Here is a 19,292-nt window from a genome sequence, read left to right on the forward strand (position 1 = left end):
GCTCAGCTCTCTTGAATCCAGTTCCAGTGCCTGAAATACAAGAACATTTCCATTCTCCATCCCAGTACACATACCTCATTCAGGGTACATCTACACAACAACATTATTTCAAAATAACTAGTGTTATTTCAAAATAACATAGTTCACATCTACATAGTAGGCAGTTATTTCAAAATAACGTTGAAATGCTGTCAAGCTGGAGGACTTCTTACTCCAACTCCTGTAACCCTCATTGTACAAAGAGTAAGGGAAGTTGGAGGAAGAGTGCTCTATTTCAAAATAAGTGCTATGTAGACGCTCCCAATTTTGAAATAAGCTATTTTGAAATAAGCTATGCAATTGACGTAGCTCAATTTGCGTAACCAATTTTGAGTTAAATCCTGCTGAGGAGATGCACCCTCATTGTTGAAATGAGGGAAGGTCTTGTTGAATAAAAAGTCTGACCATGTAATTAAAGACTGTTTTATAACACATATTCACAAAGGAGCCAAATGAAGGCTACATAGGTACATTAATTCTGGAATTCCTAACTAGAGTGTCCACAAAGGCTCTATTAACAACTTTAAATTTTTCACTGTTGACGATTTGATGACATTCTGAACTTTCACATGAACACACGTTTAGGTTTGAATTTAAAAATGATGATAAATGACTTACCCTCCAGAACACTGGTAATGATACTGACTGCACTTGCTGCCCTTTGTCTTTGAAGTGGCTCATTATAATAATCCCCTGACAGATGAGAGGTTAAATACATCTTGTTTACCTCATTACATAAAGGGCTCTGCTTAAAGAAGTAAACATGATTAGCAAAATATCACAAAACAAAGTGAAGTATTAAGCAAACAGGATAACTGTGGAGGTTAATATGAATGGAGACATGCAGTGAGATAAATGGGTCTCTTCTTCAGGAAATAGCCATTTAGAATGAGTTGTAAAATGAAGTCCCTAATCCCTTGTGTCATTCAAGTTTCCATTGTATTTTCATACCAGTGTTCTGCACAAATTTCAGTTTGGTTAAAGAGGTTCTACCGATCTACAATTCCTCATTTATTGATCTTTCTGCATTTTCTATCCTGTATTTATCTGTAGTGTTTCTTTACATCACTAAACACATGGCATATTGTACACATGTGCCCAAGCAGATAATCTATGCTATAACATTCTATGTACTTTGTTATCCTGACCTCCCTCCCTTTCCCTCTCTTCATACATTTAGGTTGGAATCATATACATATTTGGTGGCTTTGTATGCTTTCAACAAGAGATCATCCATAAGTCCTAACATTTTGCATATCTTTCCCATTCACAATCTTCTCAAATCTTTTATCCTAGAGCAGGATCAACAGGTTGAAGGTCTCCCACTGAGCTTACACATTTTATTTTTACAGTGCCAGCTCTCCTCTGTCCGTGTTATTGCTTCTCATTATGTTTCATCTATTCTCCTCATCCCCAGTGGGAAAATTTTCACACATTACAAAATTTCTGAAATCTCACATAAAACTGTTTCAAAAGACCTGTACCCATATACAGTGAAGCTCTTTATTGTAGTGCATTGAAAGATTATTAAAAATGGTTATATTAGAGGCAGAGTACAATTTTCAAACCATCTTAAAGACTCCACACAAAAGTAAATTTTCATGGTGATACCAAGATTTGTATCTAAGGAGTATCTTCATTCCAGATTACATCATTCTATTGCAGACCATTTCAGCACAAGGGCTGCTCAAAAAAGGTCACATTAATTAGTTTTCATATTAAAAAATGTCTGAACTCATTTTGCTCTAATTTAGTGGAGACCAGACCTATAATCTTTCAGCTTCCCAAAAAATGTGTAAAAGTTATGAACAGCTGAAAAAGGCGGCTTAGAATGGAAATACTTCTATCACTTTAACAACAGTTGTCAACAGCATGAGAACTGTGTTAAAGTCATGTGGCCATTTTCACTGCTGAAGTAAGCAAATGATGATTCCTTTATGTCAATGAAGTTGTCTCTTCTTATTCAAGTGATGAATTTGTTCCACAGTGCCCAGACTGGTTCTGATTCTGTACTCAACTTCGCCATACAGCCGGTCCCCGACTTATGAACGAGTTATGGACCAAACACTTGGCCATAACTCAAAAGTATTTGTAAGTCGGACCCCATTGATTTACATGCGACAGCACTTTTCAAAAGCACAGGTCGCGTTCGTAACTCGGGGACCGCCTTTACGACTGCTTAATGGGAGTACTGGTCAAAATGCGAACAGTTGTAAATTGACTGTTCGTAACTCGGGGACCGGCTGTAATTACTCCAGATTTAAAATAGCATAACAGACAACAGATTTTCTTCAGCAGGTCCTGCCCTGTATTTTGGTGGATATTTAAAATATTAAAGTATGTAAAGAAACCATAGGAAACCTTATGCTTCTACACGAAAACATAATAAGAAGTACATTTTTAAAATTTCACTTTTCTTACCAAATCACCTACTCTAGGGTTTTCCATAACTGGGGTGAGCAATAACCCTTCAGGAGAAAGTGGTTCTAGATTGTATGCCCTGGTGCTTCCTCCTCCCATCAATGAAACCACGCCTTTGTAACCGTCTGTGCTGTTCCATTTGCCATTCTGCATGTAGTTTGGAGTAGCAGGGTAAGAACTATGGCTCATTTGACCTTGCAAACTGAGCTGTCTTCCAGTCCGTGTAACCAGCAGTGACCCATGCTGGATCTCATTTTCCCCAACATTGCTCATATCATTATCACCACCAAAATCAGTTTTGGAGCCAATGTCTCTGCCAGACATCTGGAAATTGAATATGTTTCCATGGCTGAACCTGCGCTTCATTTGATTTGCACTTGCACCATAAGTAAGACCAAGAAGAACCTAAAAGTCCCAAAAAAGGAAAGATGGGGGAAATGGCACATCAAGCAATACATTTCTTGGTAATGATAAAGATTTTTATTTCCCCCATCAGCCATGGAAGAAATTTAAAAAAGGATTTAATTTAGATTTTAAATGACAGTTTCTGAAATCCTATTAGCTGAGGCAGGATATATATATATATATATATATATATATATAAATATATAATGGCTCATTTTATAGATGTGTAATTTTCTGTAAAAGTAGCAGTTTCATGAACATGTAATTATATATATTAATACATACATAATTTCATACATAATTTTCTCAAAGTTAAACTTTTGCATTGTAACATTATATGCTTCTTTCCCATCCCAAAAGAGATTTTTAAAGATTAAAGAAGCAGATGTTAGCTTATATCTATAAATACAGACAACTGTTTATTAATGGGGCTTTATTTGTGCTTTTGAGCAATTCCTAGATTTACACAATGAATTACCAAATTTTGTGGATCATCAGTGGACGGTGATTTTGGAATTTTTTGATCCTCCACATGATCTTCTACCCCTAAGGACTTATTTTTCTTTCTCCTGTTGTTTCTATCTTTGACTTCTTTTGAGGGTAAAGGTGAGATTTCAAAAGAGCCAAGTGACATTGTATCTTTTCCTCTATCAGCCAATGCCTAAAATTAAACAGACAAAAGCATAATTGGCATTATAGTTGCACAATTTCATATCAGTAAGGGAAAAAATTGCTGTGCTCCATATTTTTTGCTTGTTAACAATAATCATTTCATATAGATGGTTAAAATACTAACACTCATGGTTTTTGGTGCAAGCTGATCACAGCAGGAATTAGGGAGAATTTTCCATTCCACACCGAGTAGTTACATGCTCCATGTTTATGTGCAAACAGATACTAGTCCCTAACAGAGACAAATATAATAGTCTGGAACATGCATACAGTTTAATTCCCATTTTTGTATACTCATTACTCATTTGCTTACTGTTAAAATACAATTTTTTTTCATCTGATTCTGTATAATCTATCCACTCTTCAATATGAGCGTTGAAATACTGAAAATCACAATCTGTCACTATCGGATGCTGGAATTTTAGACATATTTGATAATATTACTTTCCTTATAGCACAATTGACTAAAGTTATGTACTGCTACTCACTCCTCACAGCTATAGTCTAGGAAGGAATCATTCCTATTACTCTAGACAGCAGTCTCATAACTTTTAATAAGATAGTAGCTGGCACCTGTTCTCACTGTTGACTATAGAGTCATTTATACACAATCAAAGATAAGAACTGACTGATAAATTTCACTACAAATTTCTGACAAAGTGAGCTGCAACTCACAAATCTTATGCTCCAATAAATGTATTAGTCTTTAAGGTGTCACTGGATACCTTTTTATTTTTACTACAGAAATTATATACTATACGGTAGAGATTGCCTAATTTTAACAAGGAAATAGTTCATGGACCTCTTGCTCTTTTTTCAGCAGTTCCATGGCTTCCTGAAACTTCCTTTCCTTTGCCTCAGTTTCAGCAATAGTAGCTTTGTTCTGTTCTTCATATGCCATAGTCACTACAGCCAGGATCAAGTTGACCAGATAAAATGAGCCCAGAAAGATGACCAACATAAAAAAGAGCATGTAGATCTTCCCAGAAGCTCTGAGAGTCTGTAAAAGCATAAAGAATGCACTAAAGTTAAAAAGGTCTGGAATGACATTTCAAGTCTACTTAGATTAATTGATATCAGAAAGCACACTGAAGATTCAAAAGTAGTAAATATTATTCTAAAATGTTTTTAAAAGTGTGGTTACATTTCCATATGCCTGAATAAAATGCTTGGAAAGAACTTTAAAATAACTCTGTCCTCCTCTGGCACCCTCTCCTACTTCCTATAATACCCCAAATTAGCCCTAATGATCTTCCTGACAAGTAGCTCATTTTGGCTGAACAGAAAGGAAACTGCATCACAGGGGAACGCTCCTTTGTGCTACTGGAGCAGGACATGGTAATATCCCAGTCTCCTTCTAATACACTACACTCCCTGGAACGGCCACACAGTAGGGTTAGTTTAAAGGGCTGTGGAAGCATTTTATTGTTCCCTTACAGGAAGTCTGGAAAACATCACAAAGAAGTTTGCCAAACAGCAAACAGGAAGAGGTTTTAGTCAGACTCAGAAGTGCAAGACTCTGTATTATGTTGCCAATCATATAGACCATGTAGACTTGAAGTAAGTAGGAAAGTGGAAAACCAGGAAGAAATACAAGGAGGAAGGAGCAACAAAGGAGGACCCCTGATTCAAATGGAGAAGGTAGGGCAATCAACTGGTTATCTAAGGTGTTTGTACATGAACTGCAGTTTCAGTTTCAGCTGCTGTGGCAGTTGGGACTGAGTGCCTGACCCTTTGTTCCCTTAATTGCTCTCTTGATTGCATCTGGTCAGCCTTCCCCTGTGTGACTCAGGAGGGGGAAGGCCTGGCCTAGACAAGCAGGTTTTAAAAACCAGAGGCAGAGCAACCAGGGGGCTGCAGACAGGGGAGTTTGAGAGGGAGTTTGACAGAGGGAGGCATATGATGGTTAGGAAGACCCACAACACCTGTGCCAGCACTGCTTCTGTCTCCTCCACCTGCGCCTGTAGCCAGACAGAGCACCTAAGCATGGATGCTTCTACCCAGATCCTATGTGGTTTTGCAGGGACTGTGGCTTGCAATTCCCACTTACTGATATCCAGACTGGGGAGATCATCCTATGTGAAAGGTGCCTGCTGGTGGAATCTATCAGGCAGCAGGTGGGAGAGCTACAGGAGGAGGTGGCTAGGTTGAGGAGCACCCGAATCCATGAGCAATTCCTGGACCGTGTTCATGAGGAGACAGCTAAGGTAGCTGTCCCAGTACACAGGACTGTGGGCACACCGTTGGTGGAGGAGGAGATGGCTCAGTGTGGACACTGGCAGCAGGCACTGCTCCACCCCTGCTCCGAACCCTCCCGCCGTGGTACTAGGAAACTGTTATACTCTTCTTTATACAGGAGATAAGGAATCACCCCCTACAATGGAGGAGGAAAAGCCTCATACCCCCAAGGTTGGGAGGTCTGCTGCCACCACTGCGAATAGGAAACGTAGAGTAGTGGTGGTCGGAGACTCTCTTCTGAGGGGGACGGAGGTTCCCATCTGTCACCCTGACATTTCATCTCAGGAGGTATGCTGTCTGTAGGGGGCCCGTATCCAAGATGTTACGGAGGCATTGTCAAGGATTATCCGGCCCTCTGACTACTACCCCATGCTACTCATCCATGTGGGCACAAATGATACTGTGAGGTGGGACATTGAGTGGATCAAAAGTGACTACAGGGCTCTGGGAGGATGGGTGAAGGAGTGTGGAGCGCAGGTGGTATTCTTTTCGATCCTTTCTGTCGAAGGTAGGGGCCCGGGCAGAGACAGGTGGATCCTGGAGGTGAATGCCTGGCTGCGAGAATGGTGTCACCAGGAGGGGTTTGGCTTCCTCGACCACGGAATGCTATTCCAGGAAGGACTGCTGGGCAGAGATGGCGTTCACCTTCCAAGGAGGGGGAAGACCCTATTTGGACACAGACTGGCTAACCTAGTGAAGAGGGATTTAAACTAGGTTCGACAGGGACAGGTAAGCAAAGCCCACAGGTAAGTGGAGAACATGGAGACCTGGGAGATGGGTCAGAAATGGGAGGGAGTGTGGGCTATAATTGCAGAGAGAAAGGAGGGTCAGGGCAAAACTGGGAGGCAAGATCAAATCAGTATCTTAGGGTATGTCTACACTACCCCACTAGTTCGAACGAGGTGTACAGCTAGTTCGGATTAAGAAGCCTAATCCGAACTAGCTACTCCGTGCCGCGTATAGCCACGCGGCACGGGGTTCGAACTGCCGGCATTTAAAAATGGCGCAGGCCGGCTTCATGCAAATGAAGCCCGGGAAATTCAAATCCCAGACTTCATTTGCAACTGCGGATGACTACGTTACCCCCGCTAGTTCGAACTAGCGGGGTAGTGTAGACATACCCTTAGATGCTTATATACAAATGCAAGAAGTATGGGTAATAAGGAGGAAGAACTGGAAGTGCTAATAAATAAGTACAATTATGACATTGTTGGCATCACAGAAACTTGGTGGGATAATATGCACGATTGGAGTGTTTGTATTGAAGGGTACAGCTTGCTCGGGAAGGATAGACAGGGAAAAAAAGGAGGAGGTGTTGTCTTGTATATTAAAAATGAACACACTTGAAGTGAGGTGGAGCTGGACATAGGAGACGGAAGTGTTGAGAGTCTCTGGGTTAGGCTAAAACGGGGTTAAAAACAAGGGTGATGTCATACTAGGAGTCTACTACAGGCCATCTACCCAGGTGGAAGAAGTGGATGAGGCTTTTTTTAAACAACTAACAATATCATCCAAAGCCCAAGATTTGGTGGTGATGGGGGACTTCAATTATCCAGATATATGTTGGGAAAATAACACAGCGGGGCACAGACTACACAGACTATAAGTTCTTGGACTGCACTGGAGACGACTTTTTATTTCAGAAGGTTGAAAAATCTACCAGGGGGAAGCTGTTCTAGATTTGATCCTAACAAATAGGGAGGAATTGGTTGAGAATATGAAAGTGGAAGGCAGCTTGGGTGAAAGTGATCATGAAATCATAGAGTTCACAATTCCAAAGAAGGGTAGAAGGGAGAACAGCAAAATAGAGACAATGGATTTCGGGAAGGAGGATTTTGGTAAGCTCAGAGAGCTGATAGGTAAGGTCCCATGGGAATCAAGACTGAGAGGAAAAACAACTGCGGAGAGTTGGCAGTTTTTCAAAGGGACATTGTTAAGGCCCCAAAAGCAAGCTATTCCGCTGCATCAGAAAGATAGAAAATATGGCAAAAGACTGCCTGGGCTTAACCATGAGATCTTGCATGATCTAAAAATAAAAAAGGAGTCATATAAAAAATGGAAAGTAGGGCAAATTACAAAGGATGAATATAGGCAAACAACACAGGAATGCAAGGGCAAGATTAGAAAGGCAAAAGCACAAAATGAGCTCAAACTAGCTACGGAAATAAAGAGAAACAAGAAGACTTTTTATAAATACATTAGAAGCAAGAGGAAGACCATGGACAGGGTAGGCCCATTGGTCAGTGAGGAGGGAGAAACAGTAACAGGAAACTTGGAAATGGCAGAGATGCTTAATGACTTCTTTGTTTCGGTCTTCACCGAGAAGTGTGAAGGAATGACTAACATAGTGAATGCTAGTGGGAAGGGGGTAGGTTTAGAAGATAAAATAAAAAAAGAACAAGTTAAAAATCACCTAGAAAAGTTAGATGCCTGCAAGTCACCAGGGCCTGATGAAATGCATCCTAGCATACTCAAGGAGCTGATAGAGGAGGTATCTGAGCCTCTAGCTATCATCTTTGGAAAATCATGAGAGACAGGAAAGATTTCAAAAGACTGGAAAAGGGCAAATATAGTGCCTATTTATAAAAAGGGAACTAAGAACAACCCGGGAAACTACAGAGCAGTTAGTTTAACTTCTGTGCCAGGGAAGATAATGGAGAAAGTAATTAAGGAAATCATCTGTAAACACTTGGAAGGTGGCAAGGTGATAGGGAACAGCCAGCATGGATTTATAAAGAATAAATCATGTCAAACCAATCTGATAGCTTTCTTTGATAGGATAATGAGACTTGTGGATAAGGGAGAAGCGGTGGCTGTGGTATACCTAGACTTTAGTAAGGCGTTTGATACGGACTCGCATGATATTCTTATTAATAAACTAGGCAAATACAACTTAGATGGGGCTACTATAAGGTGGGTGCATAACTGGCTGGATAACTGTACTCAGAAAGTAGTTATTAATGGTTCACAATCCTGCTGGAAAGGTATAACAAGTGGGGTTCCGCAGGAGTCTGTTTTGGGACCTGCTCTGTTCAATATCTTCATCAATGATTTAGATACTGGCATAGGAAGTACGCTTATTAAGTTTGCAGATAATAGCAAGCTGGGAGGGATTGCGACTGCTCTGGAGGATAGGGTCATAATTCAAAATGATCTGGACAAATTGGAGAAATGGTCTGAGGTAAACAGGATGAAGTTTAATAAAGAAGAGTTGCACTGTATGTAAGAGAGCAGTATGATTGCTCAGAGCTCCAGTATATAGAGAGAGAAAAGTCTGTTGAGAGTCTTTGGGTTAAGCTTAGAGTCGGGAGAAACAGAGGTGATATTGTGGTTGGTGTCTGCTATAGACCACCAGATCAGGTAGATGAGGTACACAAGGCTTTCTTCAGACAAGAAAGAGAATCTTCAGATCACAGGCCCTTGTTCTCATGGGGGACTTTAATCACCCTAACATCTCCTGGGAGACCAATACAGCAGTACACAGACAAAACAGGAAGTTTTTGGAGAATGTTGCGGATAACTTCCTGGTACAAGTGCTGAAGGAACCAACCAGGGGCCATGTGCAGCTTGACCTGCTGTTAGGATTGAAAGCTTTATTTTTTGTTATATTTATATTTTAGGTTTAGCAATATAGTAATGTAGTTTAATAATATAGCAATAATATAGCAATATACATTTAATATTGTATTGAATTAAGTCCCTTTAGTTTATTCCTTTGCCCTAAAAGTAAGTTTAATAAATGGGCCTAAGTGGAAAGACAGTTTTGGGTATTGTGTCTGTGCTAATAAGATTAGAAAAATGTTGAAGGCTGAAGCCTTAATTGCTTGATTTACAACTCCTTTTTGCTTTGCCCGATGCAGATTTATGTAACCTCGAAAGTCCTTGTAACATTGCTTATGTGTGTGAGAGGAGTGTGAATGTGTTGAGATAAGATGCAAAGTTATATTGCTCAGAACCAGATGGCCAGAGAAGGGGGGTGAGCAAGCGTGGGTGAAGGCCAGAAGACGAGACCATGTGGCTGCAGAGAAGCCATCTATAATCACTGATGTGTACCCCTACTTACAAGAGGATTGGCAGAGTGACAGACTGACGAGCCTTGAAGCGGAGCGAGCACCCCCGAAAGACGATTGATTACACGATGAGCCTTGGAAGATATTTGGGGACGATTGACATCAACAAGATAACATTCCGGTCACAAGCTGACAGAGCGGAATCCATGGATTTCAACAGAGAAAAGGATTATAAAAGTAGGGTGCTTTGCTATGAAACTTTGGGTTCGTCTGCCACCATCCCCAGAGGAGCATTGGATTGCGACCGACAAAGGCCCTGCTCCCCTCTGTGTTCCATCTAGCTGGCCACTAGATTGACACAGACTCTGGACTGGTAACTATGACATCATCTGACAGGATTGTGTATGCATGATGTTTTGTGTGTGTGTGTATGTGTGTGATTGAAAAGCATATGCAACTGTTGTATTCTCAATAAATGCGGCATACTGCCTTTTCCCCTATAAAAGATCTTGTGTGCTTTGTTCAAGCATAACTCTGCTGCACACAAACAGGGAGGAACTAGTAGGGGAAGTGGATGTGGGTGGCAACCTGGGCAGCAGTGATCATGACATGGTTGATTTCAGGATGCTGACCAAAGGAAGAAAGGAGAGAAGCAAAATACACACCCTGCACTTCAGAAAAGCAGACTTTGACTCCCTCAGAGAACAGATGGGCAGGATCCCCTGGGATGCTAACATGAGAGGGAAAGGAGTTCAGGAGAACTGGCAGAATTTTAAAGAAGCCTTCTTGAAGGCACAGGAACAAACCATCCCAATGTGCAGTAAAAAAGCAAATGTGGTAGTCGACCAGCTTGGCTTAGCAGTGAAATCCTTGGTGAGCTTAAACACAAAAGGGAAGCTTACAAGAAGTGGAAACTTGGACAGATGACTAGGGAGGAGTATAAATATATTGCTCAAGAATGAAGGGGGGTAATCAGGAAGGTGAAAGCATAATTTTAATTGCAGCTAGCAAAGCATAATTTTAATTGCAGCTAGAGGGGTAACAAGAAAGGTTTCTACAGGCATGTTAGCAATAAGGGTGATCAGGAAGGGTGTGGGACTCTTACAGGCTGAGGATGGTAACCTAGTGACAGATCATCTTGCATGATCTCAAAATAAAAAATGGAAACTAGGACAAATAACAAAGGATGAATATAGGCAAGCAACACGGGAATGCAGGGGCAAGATTAGAAAGGCAAAGGCACAAAATGAGATCAAACTAGCTACAGGCATAAAGGGAAACAAGAAGACCTTTTATAAATACATTAAAAGCAAGAGGAAGACCAAGGACAGGGTAGGCCCACTGCTTAGTGAGGAGGGAGAAGCAGTAACAGGAAACCTGGAAATGGTGGAGATGCTCAATGACTTCTTTGTTTCGGTCTTCACCGAGAAGTCTGGAGGTGTGCCTAACGTAGTGAATACAAGCAGAGAGAGGGTAAGTTTAGAAGATAGGATACACAAAGAACAAGTTAAAAATCACTTAGGAAAGTTAGATGTCAGCAAGTCACCAGGTCCTGATGAAATGCATCCCAGGATACTCAAGGAGCTGATAGAGGAGGTATCTGAGCCTTTAGCTATGATCTTTGAAAAATCATGGCAGACAATGGAGATTCCAGAAGGCTGGAAAAGGGCAAATATTGTGCCCATCTTTAAAAAGGGGAATAAGAACAACCCAGGAAACTACAGACCGATCAGTTTAACGTCTGTCCCAGGGAAGATAATGGAGCAGGTAAAGAAGGAAATCATATGCAAACACTTGGAAGGTAATAAAGTGATAGGGAATAGCCAGCATGGGTTTGTGAAGAACAAGTCATGCCAAACTAATCTGATAGCTTTCTTTGATAGGATAACGAGCCTTGTGGATAAGGGAGAAGCGGTGGATGTCATATACCTAGACTTTAGTAAGGCATTTGATACAGTCTCGCATGATATTCTTATTGATAAACTAGGCAAATATAACTTAGATGGGGCCCCAATAAGGTGGGTGCATAATTGGCTGGATAACCATAGTCAGAGAGTTGTTGTTAACGGTGCTAAATCCTGCTGGAAAGGGATAACAAGTGGAGTTCCGCAAGGGTCTGTTTTGGGACCTGTACTGTTCAATATCTTCATCAATGATGTAGATATTGGAATAGAGAGTACGCTTATTAAGTTTGCAGATGATACCAAACTGGGTGGGGTTGCAACTTCTTTGGAGGATAGGGACAAAATTCAAAATGACCTTAGCAAGTTAGAGAAATGGTCAGAGGTAAACAGGATGAAGTTTAATAAAGAGAAATGCAAAGTGCTCCACTTAGGAAGGAACAATCAGTTCCATACATACAAGATGGGAAGCGACTGTCTAGGAAGGAGTATGGCGGAAAGGGATCTCGGGGTCATAGTGGACCACAAGTTGAATATGAGTCAACAGTGTGATGCTGTTGCAAAAAAGGTTGTATCAACAGGTGTGTTGTAAGCAAAACTCGTGAAGTCATTCTGCCGCTCTACTCTGCACTAGTTAGGCCTCAGCTGGAGTACTGTGTCCAGTTCTGGGCGCCACATTTCAAGAAAGATGTGGAGAAATTGGAAAGGGTACAGAGAAGAACAACAAGAATGATTAAAGGTCTAGAGAACATGACCTATGAAGCCAGGCTTCATGAACTGGGCTTGTTTAGTTTGGGAAAAAGAAGATTAAGGGGGGACATGATAGCGATTTTCAAATATCTAAAAGGGTGTCACAATGAGGAAGGAGAAAATTTGTTCCTCTTGGTTTCTGAGGACAGGACAAGGAGTAATGGGCTTAAAGTGCAGCAAGGGAGGTTTAGATTGGACATTAGGAAAAAATTCCTAACTGTCAGGGTGGTCAAATATTGGAATAAATTGCCAAGGGAGGTGGTGGAATCTCCCTCTCTGGAGATATTTAAGAACAGGTTAGATAGACATCTGTCAGGGATGGTGTAAACGAAGCTTGGTCCTGCCTTGAGGGCGGGGGGCTAGACTCAATGACCTCTCGAGGTCCCTTCCAGTGCTATGATTCTGTGATGGGGAAAAGCTGAAATAATCAATGCTTTTTTTGCCTCTGTCTTCACAGATAAAGTCAGCTCCCAGACTACTACACAAGGCAATGTAGTTTGGGAAAGAGGTGGGCAACCCTAATTGGAGAAAGAACAGGTTAAGAATTATTTAGAAAAGCTAAAGCAAAATGCAGGACAATGTAGCACTTTAAAGACTAACAAGATGGTTTATTAGATGATGAGCTTTCGTGGGCCAGACCCACTTCCTCAGATCAAAGATTCCTCAGATCAAAGGAAGTGGGTCTGGCCCACGAAAGCTCATCATCTAATAAACCATCTTGTTAGTCTTTAAAGTGCTACATTGTCTTGCATTTTGCTTCAGCTACCCAGACTAACATGGCTACATTTCTATCACTATTAGAAAAGCTAGACATACACAAATCCATGGGTCTGGATTTAATGCATCTGAGGGGACTGAGGGAGTTGGCAGATGTCATTGCAGAGCCTTTGGCCATTATCTTTAAAAACTCGTAGAGATTGGGAGAGGTCCTAGATGATTGGAAAAATGCAAATGTAGTGCCTCTTGTATGTATTTCCTCCCTTTACCAATACCAAGTATCCTTTTTCTGTATCTTAATATGTTTATGATTTTACCCCCTTATCATTTACAGGCAGTCCCCGACTTACATGGATCCGACTTATGTCGGATCCGCAATTACGAATGGGGCTTTTCTCGCCCCGGAGCTTGCGGGCGGCGGGACCGTCCAGAGCACAGCGGTCCCGCCACCGCGTCCTCTGGGGCGAGAAAAGCTGCTCCAGGTCTCCCTGGTGTGCTGGGGGGGACTCCCCAGCACAGCAGGGAGACCCAAGCAAAGCCGTACAGGTGGCAGGACCCCGCTGCCCGTGCGGCTTTGCTCCTTTGCCCCGGAGCAAAGCAGCAGAGGCGGCGGGGTCCCCCGCCTCTGCGGCTTTGCTCTTGTCTCCCTGCTGTGCTGGGGGGGACTCCCTGCTGTGTCTCCCTGCTGTGCCTGTGCGGCTTTGCTCGGGTCTCTCTGCTGTGCTGGGGGGGACTCATACCCAAGGTGTGGGAGCCTCCCTGTACCCAAAGGACTGTCGCATCCACTCTAATAAGGAAATTTTATGTACCTGCCTATATAACATCATGACGAATCTGTCTGGGTTTGAAGTGGTCATCACAGAGAAACAAAGGCACACTGAGCTGCTCCAAATAAACGGTACCTACTAGTGTTTGACTACTATCGAGGAGTTAGGTTGGGGATGATTGAAGAGGAAGTCTAAGCCTTTAAATGGAAAAAAGTATTTCTTATCTGCTTTTTTACTGGTTAGTGGGATCGATGTTGGAATCTGTCAAATCTCCTCTGCTACTTCCATTATCGCTTTGTCAATGGGAAGTGCGATCTTTCATCTTTGCTGGGGGTGTAGATTTTTGAGCAACTTATGTTGTTTCACCTGGGCTTCAGTCAGTTGTACCTCCTAGCTCTGCGCCACATGTTTAAAAGGATCCTGAAATTCCTTCAGGTCATCCGGAGGTGAAGCGTCAGTTGGGGTTACAGCTTCGTTCGGTGAAGGAAGTGATGAATGCGCGTTAGCCGACATGTCTGTCTCTGTTTCTGATAGCTGCCCCTCCTCTGGTTCTGAATATTCCAACTGGGCAGCTGGGGTCCTTGGAGGAGGTGAGGTTTGAGCCGGCAACTGTCTCCTAGGTTCGGTATGCAGCGAACATGGGCTGATAGAACGGCAGGAGCACGGCAATCTTCTATAAGAGTGCAACCAGCTGTGACGAGATGATACATAGTAGTAGGGTCTGTGATAATGACTGTAGTGTTGGTCCAAACGCCCAGAGGATGACTGCCTAGATGATATGGCGCTGCCATGTCTAATGTAGTAAGTATGGCATGGTGAACATACAGGTGAGCGCGGGTGCCGGGAAGGGGACCGCGATCAAGAGTGCCTTGGGTATGCCCAGCTAGGTTCTCTATGGTGGCAATAATAAGGTGACACACTACACTGTGGGCAAATCACTTGCTCCCTGGTGTGGCCAGATGTTACAGAAGAGTGAGGCTGTGGGGATGGCTCTGGAGAGAAGACCGGGGAGGGGGAGCGTGAGACAGCGTGAGTGTATGATTTAGAGATTGCTTTCCTTGGTGCTGTTGCTGGCAGATCTGGGTGTGCAGGAAGCTGAGAGGGCCCCAGTGCTAAAGCAGCTGCAGGCTGAGGAGTGGAGAGCGCTGCTTGCTCTAGCTCAGGCACTGGTGGTGCCAATGGTGCTGAAGACAGCTCCTGAGCTGACAGAGGTGGCGCTGCAGCTGGAGCAGCTGAGGAAACCGGTGCCGGGGCTGCCGGTGCTGGTGGTGCTGGCTCCTTAAAACGGCATTCTGGTGCTGGCGGTGCCGTGGAGGGTTGGGCTCGTGGCTTGGTGCTGGCCAACTTCTTTGCACCCTGCATACGTGCGGTGCCGGAGGTAGAGCCCGAAGTCCTGGGCTTACTAGTGCCAGAGGTGGAGCCCAAAGTGCCGGCTTTATCTCCTGCACTCACCCGCGTCTGCAGGACGGTTGGCAGGGATCGGGCTGGGGAGGCTCTTTTCCTCTTTGATGAAGCCATCCCCGGAGAGGTAGCCCGCCTTTTTCTTGTAGCAGGGTCAGGGTCAACCGAGCAGGAAGCGTCGGAAGGCATCAGTGCCTTGTCAAACAGAATCATTTGTAGGCATCTTTCTCAGTCCTTGCGGGCTCTGGTTGTTAATTTAGCACAATTTAGCATTTTTGAGGCAAATGTGCCTCCCCCAATACATCCGATACAGGCAGCGTGGCCGTCTGAGACCAGCATTGCCTCCCGGCACACAGAACATTTTTTAAAACCCGGGGATCCATACATTTTTCCACTCCAGGCGTCTGACACTCTCTCTTGTTTCCTTTAAGTATGTTATCTGGTACTTTATTTGAGTGTTTCTATCAGTTTTCTATTTTTTTTCCCTTCTTCTTTTCTTTGTTTTTTTTTTTTTTTTGAGGCGGCTAATCCGCTGAACTAAGAACTACAACGCTAACAATAACTAACGGAGATAAACATGTACATAAAGTCTGTCTTTTTTTGTGTTTTTTTTAAGGAACGACTGAAAGTATATAGAAAGAGGAACAAATAACGGCTAATTAGTATTTCCCTTAACTATTCACAGGTAACTTGAATAACGCTGAGGGGAGGGAAGAGCTCCGTCCGTGACCAGGGGCAGCTGAGAGGAACTGAGGGGGCCAGACCGTGCGTGGCAGATGAAAGGCGTGAACAGCCTCTAGCACTACTCGCACATGCGTGGTCCGGCCGAACACGGCTATGTGAAGCCTCCGATTCGTGGCACCGGGATGAGCCAACACCAGACGTGGAGCACCCACGGGGACTACCAGAAGAAGAATTGCTTGTATTTCAAAGATCTCCCCACTTCCCCCCATCCGAATCAGACTTCCCTTGCAACATTGCTCAAATAAACTGCCTCTGGCTACTTGTTGCTTACAAACGCAGAGCGAAGGCTTGTTTTCTTCCACATCATCAATGTGGGTCTTGAGTGAACCTGATCAGCATGATATTGTTGTTGCTGCTGGCGTGTTCTATAAGATGCCATGGGGTCCCAGTAGGGCCAAGTGGGAGGCGCGGGCATAGAAGGCAGTAGACATTGGTTAGGGTGCTACTGAGGTATCAGGGGTTGTGGCTGAAGTGTCTTTCCCTCTTAGAAGAGGAATGCCTGGGTGACATGGCATTTAGGAGAGACACGGCTTCCTCCTTACTAGATAAAGGAGGTGCAGAAGATGCTATAGTTGCTGGAGAGAACCTGGCTGGTACTGGGGAGACATCAGTACCAAAAAGTGGAGTTATGGTACTGAGGTAACTTTTAGTTGGTCTGCAGATGTAAAAGAACAAGTTTGAGGCACAGGTGCCAGGAGGTACTGTGCCTGTGTTCCTTTTGACTTGACCGGTACTGGAGAAGGAGCACACACCAACGGTATCGAGTGTGGGGCTTTGATGAAACCGTTATTTTTATCAATAGCAGAGCACGGTGTCGGTGGAGCGGATGGTACTGGGATTGCCCTGGGTTTTTGTGCCACAGGGGACTTAATTAAGCTGTTTCAGCATTGTGGCCAGGTGCTGGGACCTTCGGGGTGCAGTGGGTGATCACAGCTCCAGCAAGCTCTTGTCCAGAGCCCCCACAGGGGACAGAACTGGCTTGGATTTGTGGGATCGCCCTTTCTTAGGTGAAGGGGATTCCCTTTTAGTATATTTATGTGGCCTCTTAGATTGTTTACAGGTTGCAGAGCTCACAGCTAAGGCAGCTGAAGCTGCTTTCTCTAACATCACTGCTGTGAGGATTTAAGCAGGGATGCAGGGGGACCAAGGACAAGGATTGGTCCGAGTTCCGTTCAGTTTTAGCTCTCTTGCTTTGTGTGCTCCAGCTGTCAGGTCTCTATGATGAGTGCAATGAATCACACCGTGGTGCTCCCCCATGCAGTGGAGATAAATGAACACCCCTCTGGTTGCAGAATATACAAGCAGCAAATAGATGGCACTTGAACTCAGCCGGCTTTGGTATACGAGCCTGAGGGGGGTGTTCTGAGGAGGTTTCTGAGGAAAATTTTCCTCAAAACAGAGTAAATCAAATAAAATCAAATAAAATGCAGAGGGAATTGAGGGGGAGAGTCCCACCAGAGGAAAGCAGGAGGCAGGGAGCCGTCACTTATCTTCGGCTCCTCAGCTGATCGCAAAAAGAAAAAAAAATGTAAAGTGAAAGGAAGGCAATTTTAAAGCTAACACTAACTAAAATATGTGGTAAAAAAGGCTAACTATCTGTCTGAGAAGCTCAATGCAGAGCTCACTGAGGGTTCCGACAAACGCTGGTGGTGGCAGAGAAGGAACTGAAGGGATCATAGCCCACACATGCGCATTAGCTGCCTGGTGTGTGGAGTGTTCTGCTCATATGCGAATTGCCTGTCACTAGCACTGCTATTGAAATTTTCCAGTCAGGCATGCTGCGGCGCCCAAATACCTCATATGGAGCAGCCAGAGGGATACTCCTCAAAGAACCCTCATTGACAAAAAAATCCTGTGCAATCTACCACATCTCAGGTATCTATTCCAACAGTGCTGATGGTGCTGAAACAGACTAACTCAGTGAAGGAGAAGCCTGGGTGAAGACACCAGTTTTAGAGGCCATGACAGAGCCAGAGCGGAGAGTGCCTCCTCAGACAGTAATAAGGAACACTTAGATTTGTATGGTCCAGAACCAGTATCAGAGGACTTAGACGAATTTTTGACAGAGTCGGAGATTTTGGAATACCTCAGATCTAATAAAAAAGACAAGGCATAAGGTTTCTCACCCAACTTGTGCTTTAGTGAAAAAAGGCTAAAGGGGCACTATAGGTTTAATCAGAATCCAGTCTGTCATGGTCAGGACCCGGTTCAAACTCATGCTACATTGCCTCCTTCATGAGGTGAATCTTCAAACTACTGGGGGTTTTGTTGTTTACTGTAGGAGAAGAGCTTATTGTTGTTTTTTAGTCTTGGTGAAGGAGGTGCAAATGGAGAATTTGTCACCTGCATGTCCCTCACCCAAACAGATCAGGCAACTGGTGCGCCTGTGACAGGAAAAACAGGCCTACACCTTTCATGGGGTTTAAATTCTGGGGACTTTTTCATAATAAATTGCCCAAGAACTACTAAAACTATAATGACTATTGAATGGAACTATTAAACTATTAGTACACCATGTCCTAGGATTCATGAAGATGGTTAATTAAAGAAAAATTATGGGAAGGTTCAACTGTCACCATGGGCTAGAAGGAACCGAGCCCAGGTCTACACTAAGGAGTTATTTCAAAATAACTCCCCTTATTTTGAAATAACAAGAAGAGCATCCACATTACCAAGCCAGTTATTTTGAAATAACAGACTGGGTTTTTTGAAATAATAATTCTTACTTGTCATGAGGATTGATGTTTATTTTGAAACTTATTTCGAAATAGCATGGTGTGGACGCTTAGCTGCTGCTATTTTGAAATCAATGGCCTCCAGAGACCTCTCACAGCTGCACTTGTGACCACTCTAGAGGCCTCTCACAGCTGCACGTTGCATGTGCCAACTAAAGGCAAAAGTCTCTAACCAGAGGTCACTCGGCACACACATTTACAGTGGCATGTATAAGTTCACAATATCATAGAAGAGAACTTTTCTTTCTCAATTTATATTTTAAATACTTTATACATTTATCCAGTTAGATTACTGCTTTACTTAGTATTTGAAATAAGTAAATCTGATACCTGTTGATAGAGACGCTCCCAGAAATCCTGTGTCATCAGGCGGAACAAGGAAAGAAAGGCCCAGCCAAATGTATCAAAACTGGTGTAGCCATAATCAGGATTTTCCCCAACTTTCAGACATATATACTTATCTGGACAGGAGCTACAGATAACAGAAAATTG

The 19,292-nt window shown here is 43.3% G+C and overlaps 1 protein-coding gene across 5 annotated transcripts in view; it reads right to left on the reverse strand.

The window, feature by feature from the left end:
* LOC102448247 (sodium channel protein type 5 subunit alpha-like) overlaps positions 1-19,292 on the reverse strand; it is a 190,422-nt gene that overhangs the window by 70,068 nt on the left and 101,062 nt on the right. For 4 of the 5 annotated variants that reach the window (XM_075922841.1, XM_075922838.1, XM_075922837.1 and 1 more), the window contains 5 exons: positions 19,131-19,272; positions 4,340-4,537; positions 3,344-3,526; positions 2,461-2,865; positions 658-784 (listed from right to left, as the gene is read on the reverse strand). In XM_075922841.1, the coding sequence (XP_075778956.1) occupies positions 658-784; positions 2,461-2,865; positions 3,344-3,526; positions 4,340-4,537; positions 19,131-19,272 (1,055 nt within the window). The remainder of the gene's footprint in view (positions 1-657; positions 785-2,460; positions 2,866-3,343; positions 3,527-4,339; positions 4,538-19,130; positions 19,273-19,292) is intronic. The other variant, XM_075922840.1, reaches the window with a different exon arrangement.

The sequence above is a fragment of the Pelodiscus sinensis genome, chromosome 2, assembly GCF_049634645.1.
Source record: "Pelodiscus sinensis isolate JC-2024 chromosome 2, ASM4963464v1, whole genome shotgun sequence".
Classification (NCBI taxonomy): domain Eukaryota; kingdom Metazoa; phylum Chordata; order Testudines; family Trionychidae; genus Pelodiscus; species Pelodiscus sinensis.